Source organism: Hydra vulgaris, chromosome 06, assembly GCF_038396675.1.
Source record: "Hydra vulgaris chromosome 06, alternate assembly HydraT2T_AEP".
In the NCBI taxonomy this organism is placed as follows: domain Eukaryota; kingdom Metazoa; phylum Cnidaria; class Hydrozoa; order Anthoathecata; family Hydridae; genus Hydra; species Hydra vulgaris.
In genome coordinates, this window is record NC_088925.1 from 1013095 (window position 1) to 1022500 (window position 9406).

Genomic DNA, 9406 nt, shown 5'->3' on the forward strand with positions numbered 1-9406 from the left:
TTTAGATTTTAAAAAGTATTTTTCTTTTGGAAGAAGAACTCACAAGCAATCAGTCCAATGAAAATGTAGATGCTTCTATTACCACAATCAACAGGCAGAAGCAAGAAAAAGAAGAGATTATTAATAGAGCAGAAGTTTTGCAAGAAGAAGGTCAGAGAATATTAGATGACCTAAGTTTGGTAAGTGCAACTATCTACATTACCAAATTGAGTTTAAATATCTTATTCTTTATCTTAAGCATGATAAAATAAATATATAAGTGTATATATATCACAAAAAGGATTAAGTAAGAAATAGAATCTAGCAGTTTAGCTATGTTTATGGTTTTCAAAATTTATGAAGGTTTCTATTTATATTTTGCCCCAATTTCATTTTTCTTTTGTAACATCACTGTAAAATACAACTTAATGTAAAATATGTCTATTGAACATTTTAGTGTGCATCTGAGAAAACTCTTGATCAAGGCGCCATTAAAATGAAAATTGGAAAAGAACTTAAAAGTATTGTTGTGCATTCAATGCAGCTTGAAGAACTTTGGGATCAACGTGAAAGCCAATTGGACTCTCGCAAAAGACTCAGTACACAGTTTTTTGATTTTGAGAAGGAAATTCGCAAGGTTTATTGAGATATAATATTTTTTTTTTAGAAAAAATGGTTTAATGATAGTTGCACATTTGTTTCAGTAAAAGAGAAAGCACAAATATTCCATTTTAAGGGCTATTTTAGGAAAATAATTTGGGTGGCTGTATCCCCATGCTCACGTCTTTCTGTAAGGAAATTTGCCATATGGGGGCATTTTTTCATGAAAAAAATAATATTCGCCAAAAAAAAAAGGTCCTTAATATCTGAATTTGGGCGGCGCCCATATTGCTGCCAAATACAGTTGGTGTTGTCAAAAATGGTTTAGATTAGCCACTGATAGGGGAGACCGGAGCTAGTTGCAACAAAATTAAAAAAACTGCATTTATCTCCTTAAACTTTAATATTTTTGAAATTTTTTTTTCATGGTTATAAAATAGATCTTAGTGACATGTTAATCCAACATTGATAAATATAATATAAGACTTAGTTATTCCGCAATAGTGAAACAAAAATGAAAAAAAAAATGTTGCAACTTACCCCGCGTCGGGGCAAGTTGCAACAGTGAACGGGGCAAGTTGCAACACATTACTTTAAAAAAATAAGCCTTGTAGAGTTCACAGAAAAATTACTAGTCAATCTGTAATTTCTATCTGGCAACAAAAATGTTATAATTACATTAAAAGAAAGTAGTATTTTCCTTGAGTTGCAATACATTTATTATGCTAGACTTCACATATACCTGACTTGTTTAGTAAACTAAAAACTGTTTTTTGAAAAAAAAAAATTCTCTTGGTCAAATAAACAACAATTAAGTTTAAAAAAAGACAAGAGGAGTATTTAGGATATTTAAGTTCTGTTTTTTTCTGTTTTTAGGATATAAAAACACAATAACAATTTTTTTAATGCAAAAAATTACATTAATTCCATTTTAATTCACCTTTAATGTTTTTCTTTTTGATTGTTGATGTGGAAGTATTTTTCTCTTTCTCTGTGGAAGTAACTTTCTTTTTTTAGAACTAACTTCTTTTTCAGCCATAAGTCGCTGTTTTACTGGAGTATCTGTAAGAATTTCTGCATACTTTCTCTTTGATCTAGTGAGTATTTCTTTCCTAGGTTGTGCTTTTGGCAGAAGTCTTACATTCTCTGGGGAAAATTCTAATGATGCCAGAGATGGAATCGCATCTGAGATTGAAGTTGATATACTAATATCAATACCTGCTTTAGATTGAGTTGCTGGACGATCAGTAACAAATGATGGAGCAAAATCTGCATCTGAAAATATATCCTTATCATATGGGAATATTCTTGCCACTCTAAAATCAGATGTTATGTTTTGTTGTGTAAGAGAATGCTGTAAGGATATTTTTGCAATTCCTGGCAAATCATAGATACTCATTGTTTTACCTGGCCATTGTTTCATCCATGAGTCTTGTGCATTAGCTACGCATTTTTTGAATGGTCCGAATACAGATCTATCTAGAGGTTGCAACTTATGTGAGCAATGAGGAGGGAAGGAAAGCAAAACTATACCATTATCTTTACACAATGTTATTAATTGAACAGATAAATGAGACTGATGGTTGTCTAAAAGTAATAGCACAGGACTTTCTTTTTTGGGCTTGACATGCCGAATAAAGTGGTTTAAGTAAGTAACAAAGCACTCTTCATTCATCCACCCTGACCCATTCGAAGCACCAATGCATTCATTTGGTCCATCACGAATAAAGTGATCATAAATTTTCTTTCTCGGAAATAGAAACATTGGAGGCACACTATTGCCACATGCATTTACAGCTAACACAATTGTCACTAGTGTCCCCCGTTCTTGAGATGTTAATGCTCCAACTAGCTTAATACCTTTACGAGCAATTACCTTGTTTGGTTTTTGCACAGTGGTGATACCAGTCTCATCAACATTGTAAATATTAGATGCAGAAAAATGATTTCTATCTAAAACTGATAATTTTTGAAAAAATACACCTACATTAGCACAATTAAAACTAGTTGCTCGTGCAAGACTTGTTGCTTCTGGAGTTCTGATAGACAATCCTGAATGTCGATTTAAAAACCCTCTCATCCAGTCAGGACCAGCCATTGAAAGTTTTAACCAAGATTTTGGAAACTTTATAGCACATTCAAATGCAAGTTTTTGTGCTTTATAAGGTGATAATCCATAATAAATACCAGAAGCTGTTGATATATATGAAGCAATAGCTTTTTCTTGTTCTAAATTGAAAACTTGGCGTGACTTTTTATAACCAGGAATAGGTAGCGGCATTTCCATATTAATAGCTTTTTTTACTTTATTTATGTAACGAAAAAGAGTTGAGTAGTGGATTCCATACTTTTTTGCTGATGCTCTAATCGATAATTTCTTTTCCATCAATAACATGGTTTGCTGCCTCTATTACCACTGCTGTTGGATAAAGTCCTTTTTCAGTTTTTCTCTTACAAGTTCTCATTTACAATTTCACTTAAGCACAAAATAACAGTTTAATCAAATAACAATAAAATAAAAAAACATTAAAGTCATTTTACACAACTTAACCTACATCATCATTTATTTATATATGAATGATTAATGTATCTTTGCATATATGTATGCATGTATATATATATATATATATATATATATATATATATATATATATAATATATATATATATATATATATATATAAATTTATATATATAAATTTATATATATAAATTTATATATATATATAAATTTATTTATATATAAATTTATACATATTACACATATAACATATATATATATATATATATATATATATATATATATATATATATATATATATATATATATATATATATATATATATATATATATATATTATATATATATATAAATTTAAAACAAAATTTTATGATAAAGATAAGTTTAAAAAAATAAAAGAATAAAAAAAAAATAAAAGTTTATATAAGTTGTATAAGTATATGAAGCGTATTTATACAAGTTCTCATTTACAATTTCACTTAAGCACAAAATAACAGTTTAATCAAATAACAATAAAATAAAAAAACATTAAAGTCATTTTACACAACTTAACCTACATCATCATTTATTTATATATGAATGATTAATGTATCTTTGCATATATGTATGCATGTATATATATATATATATATATATATATATATATATATATATATATATATATATATATATATAAATATATATATATATATATATATATATATAAATTTATATATATAAATTTATATATATATATAAATTTATTTATATATAAATTTATACATATTACACATATAACATATAGATATATATATATATATATATATATATATATATATATATATATATATATATATATATATATATATATATATATATATATATATTATATATATATATAAATTTAAAACAAAATTTTATGATAAAGATAAGTTTAAAAAAATAAAAGCATAACAAAAAAATAAAAGTTTATATAAGTTGTATAAGTATATGAAGCGTATTTATATATATATGTATTATATATTTATGTATTATATATTATGTATATATACATATATGCTATATATATTATGTATAAATTTATATATTCATATATATATATATATATATATATATATATATATATATATACATATATATATATATATATATATATATATATATATATATATATATATATATATATATATATATATATATATATTCATGTATTATATATTATGTATATATATATACATGTATGTAATATGTATATTAAACATAATATACATATAAAATACATGTATATATACATAAAATGTAATACATAAACATTTATACATATATATACAAATGCTTTATATATATATTATATACATTTACAATTTATTTAAACTTATCTTCATCATAAAATTTTTGTTTTCGTTTATATTTGTTTGCGCTCTTACATAAAAAAGCGTCTATTATTTTAGAAAAAACTAGATAAGTGCATAAAATCAACAAAACCCGAAGCTAATTTATGATACAACTTACCCCATAGGCATCATTATCACTTTAGTCATTGTATATAATTATTTTTATTGAAAATTTTTTTTTTTATTTGACTTATCGTGTTTGAAAAAGATTTTTTTAACTTACCATAACTTTATTATGGTCATATACCTCTAAGTTTAAAGTAAAACCCCAAAAAAACTTCAAAAACGAAATTTAGAATTTTATATCGAAAAAAAACAAACATCAATAACTTTTGAAATTTTTATTGAATAACTGTAAGTTTTTTACAGCTGACGCGTTAAAGTTATAGTTATATTATTTAAGAAAAATTTAGGAGAAATATACAAAAACCATTCTTTAAACCCCATTGTTGCAACTTACCCCTGTTGCAACTAGCCCCGGTCTCCCCTACAGCTATTCACGAAAGTTTGAACGAATATAGAATTTTTATCAAGTATGTTTGGCTTTTGTTTAATAAAAAAAACTGTAAAATTATATTGAATTAATTTTTTTAACTTATTAAAGAAAAAGTAATTAGCTTTAAAATGAATATGAACATATTATAAAAATTTTAATATTTAGTTACAAAAAAACAATTACAAAAAATCATGTAGGAAAAATAAGAAGCACAAAAGTTTAAACGAATTGCAACATTCGAACAAAAAATGAAAAAAAAAGCAAAATTAATATTTAAAATGTCTTCCTTTGCTTTTATAGCAAAGATAAACTTGTTTATGCATTGATTAAACTAATTTCATGCACATCATGCGAGGTACCTTCAGCCAGTACTCATTCAAATATGCTAAGTTGATTGAATTTCATGGTATGTCAGTTGATTGTTGATCCAAGACCAAATATTTTCAATTGGGTTGAGATCTGGTGATTTAGGGCACCAGGGCATCACATTGAACTTTTTTTCAAAAAATATTCTTTGATTGAGTAAGCTGTGTGAGCTGAAGCCCCGTCTTGTTGAAAGATAATTGCTTGCTTCTGCCATACTAGTGTCTGATTGATGGAACTAAACATGTTTCCAATGTGTTCTTGTAGGTGTATTGATTAGTTCGGCCTATGTACAGCTCACAGAAGCCTATACCTTTGTGAGAAAAACATCCCCAGATGCCAACCGAACCTCCATTGCCTTGTCGACGGTGTTGCAAAAACCTGTCTGAATATTTCTCAGTTGCAAATCTTTTGACATAGATTCTTCCCTTGCGGTTTACGACTTGAAAATTAGCTTCATCACTCCAAATAACTTTTGCCCATTGTTCTACAGACCAGTCCAGCTTTTCTTTGGACCACACTCGTCGTTTATCCGTGATTGAAAGAATAGGTTTTCTAGCAGCTATGTACGTTCCAATACCTTCGTCCAACAATGTTCGTCTCACGAGCTCTCTGCTAACTTTTGGATTATTTTTTGACTCGTTGAAGATTTGTGCTAGGTTTTTGTACCTGAGTCTAGGGTTTTCTCTGCTCATTCTGAATATACTACACTGCGACCATTTTCTATAGACGCATAAAGAATTTAGCGGATTTACAGTGTTACAGTGGTAATAAAATTGTTCTAACTGTACTTTTAAATTAGTATATGTAAGAAAACAATGATCCATTATGCATCTGATTATTAATTGTCTTGATTGTATTAAAATAATTAAATTTTTAATATTCACGTGGCAATTTTCTATAGACGCACTAAAGTTTTGACGAGTTTTGACGAGTAATTTTCTATAGACGCACTAAAGTTTTGATGAGTTGTGTCACAAATTTCTTATATTCTGTAGTATTTTTTATTTTGTGAGTCAAAATTAAGTTGAACTTAACCAAATGCCGAAAGGAAAGGTCCTTACCAATATTGAAAAAGGTCAGATATTGGCTTATCATCGAGAAAATGTTCCAAATCGAGAAATGGCTAGAAGATTGAAGAGATCAGATCACGTTATCCGTAACTTCTTGAAAAATCCAACAGATTATGCAATAATCAAAAGGAAACCAAAGAAATCTAGGGTTTGAGACCACGAAAAACGCAGAATTGTTCGACTCGCATCAAATTCATCAAAAAGTTTGGAAACAATTAAGTCAGATTTGGGTTTAAATGTTTGCAAGGAGACAATTAGGAAAGTTCTTAAAGACAGCCCACACATTGTACGATCAAAAATGAATAAAGCACCAAATTTAAAGCCCGTTCACAAACAGAAACGGATGGAATTCGCCCGCGAAAACATGGTACGCAATTGGGAACAAGTAAGAAATTTTAGATTAAATTCTCATGAATATGCAAGATGTCTAAAAAGTTGAATATTTTTGTTTTCAATACCAAGTAATTTTTTTGGATGAGAAAAAGTTAAAACTTGATGGGCCTGATGGTTTTAGTGGCTATTGGCGTGATATGAAGAGATAACCCAAATATTTTTCAGCAAGGAATTTTGGTGGTGGATGTTTGATATTTTGGCTTGGGTTGAGTGCAACAGAAAAGTTAAATTTAGCATTTACATCTTGCAAAATGAAAAGTTCTGAATATATTGATGTGCTAAAATTATGCTTGATTCTATTTAAAAACAAATATCGACGCAAAAAGTTTGTTTTTCAACAAGACAACGCCAGCATTCACAATAGTAACGAGACTAAAGCTTGGTTTGAAGCTAAAAGAATTGAGCAAATGTGGTGGCCTGCTCGCATTCCAGATTTGAATCCTGTTGAAAACATCTGGGGAATCATTGTAAGACGTATCTATGCTGACCAGAAGCAGTATAACACTGTGGCAGAGCTAAAAGTAGCGGTATCAGAATGCTGGGAGGATATGGAGCCAAAAGTGCTGGAAAACTTGATGGAAAGTATGCCAAAACAAATTTATCAAGTAATTGAGCGTTAAGGAGGTCCAATCGAAAACTAAAAATGTGATAAAAACATTTTTTTGGATAGTTTTGTTAAAAAATGTGAACTGCGTCTATAGAAAATAGTCAGCTATCTTTTGAATTTTTTAAATTCATTTATGATTAACCTCTTTTCAAATTTGATATTATTTTTTGATAAATTTCATTATTTTAATACTTTATTTATAATTTATTGAAATACACTATAAAAATACAGTTAAGTATGTTATTAAGACATAATCCACATGCGTCTATAGAAAATGGTCGCAGTGTATATTTGTCACAGTTGCTAAGTTTGGATGGTCTCCCAGTATGCGGCATGTTGGAGACGTCCTTGGTAAGTTCCCAGGTTTTGATGGTTTTTCGAATGCAATATTCAGAAACATGAAGTATTTGCCTATTTGAACATTTGTGTGATTTTTTGTCCTCGTCTTACCAATAACTTGCTACTTGAACTCACTAGAAACTGATTTTTGACCCATTTGCATGCAATTGAAATTTATTTGAAATTTACAATATTTCAAGTTGATTTTTAATGAATTAAAAGCTGCCTGATGATGTTGTGATGAATTTTTTGATTGTAAACTACTCATTTTAACTTTATTTGAAAATAAAAAAAATTTTTGCACCAGATTTATCAATTAATTAGCAAATAATTGATCCTAAATAAAATTGTTTAAACTTTTGTGACACCTCTTAATTTGTATCACCTACCTTTTAATGAATTTTCTGAGTAAACAGTAATGAGTCGAAACCTACTTTTTTTTAATCTATTAACAAATAACCTATTTACCAAATTGGAAAAAAAAATTATTTTGATATCTATTTCCGTTAGATTTTTATTAAAAAAAAACCGAAGATTAGATCTTGAAATTCTGTAATCATATATATATATATGTGTGTATATATATATATATATATATATATATATATATATATATATATATATATATATATATATATATATATATATATATATATATATATATATATATGTATATATATATATATATATATATATATAGTCTTCTTCCTATCATAAGCAAGGTTTTTGAATCTTTAATTAACAAACACTTAATTTCTCATCTTGAATCTAATAACTTATCTTATGTCCATCAATATGGATTTCGATCTTTTCGTTCTACAGCTGATTTGTTAACAGTAATAACTGACAGGTTTTATCGTGCATTAGATAAAGGTGGAGAGGTTAAGGCCATTGCTCTCGACATTTCAAAAGCTTTTGATAAAGTTTGGCATGCTGGTCTTCTCTATAAGCTTTCTTCTTATGGTGTATCCGGCAACATCTTTAAGATCATTGAATCCTTCCTTTCCAATTGCAGCATAAAAGTTGTCCTTGATGGACAATACTCTTCTTCTTATTCTGTAACTTCAGGAGTTCCTCAAGGTTCTATCCTTGGCCCTATACTCTTTTTAATCTACATTAACGATCTTCCAGATATTCTCTCATCTAAGGTGGGATTGTTTGCTGATGACACTACCATTTATTCTTGTCGTGACAAAAAACCAACACCCTCTGATTGCTTGGAGGGGGCATTTGAGCTTGAAAAAGATCTTACTTCTGCTATAGCATGGGGCTCACAGTGGCTGGTGAACTTTAATTCAGATTAAACTCAATTTTTTTCTGCTAATCGTTATCGCAATAATTTAGATCTTCCTATATTTATGAACGGTGATGTACTCGATGAGTCACCTACTCTTCATCTTCTAGGATTAACTCTTACTTCCAATCTTTCTTGGAAACCATATATCAAATCAGTTGCAAAATTAGCATCTGCTAAGGTTGCATCTCTTTATCGAGCTCGTCACTTTCTTACTTCGGATTCTATTCTCTATCTCTATAAATCTCAAATCAGGCCTTGTATGGAATGTTGTTGCCATGTCTGGGGCGGATCCTCTAATGATGCCCTTTCTCTTTTAGACAAGGTGCAAAAACGTGCTGTAAATATAGTTGGACCTGCTCTTGCAGC

The 9406-nt window shown here is 28.4% G+C and overlaps 1 protein-coding gene across 4 annotated transcripts in view; it reads left to right on the forward strand.

Moving 5' to 3' along the window:
- The window catches only part of LOC100212532 (titin), a 156822-nt gene that overhangs the window by 15851 nt on the left and 131565 nt on the right, over positions 1-9406 (forward strand). For all 4 annotated transcript variants that reach the window (XM_065798922.1, XM_065798920.1, XM_065798919.1 and 1 more), the window contains 2 exons: positions 6-179; positions 437-616. In XM_065798922.1, the coding sequence (XP_065654994.1) occupies positions 6-179; positions 437-616 (354 nt within the window). The remainder of the gene's footprint in view (positions 1-5; positions 180-436; positions 617-9406) is intronic.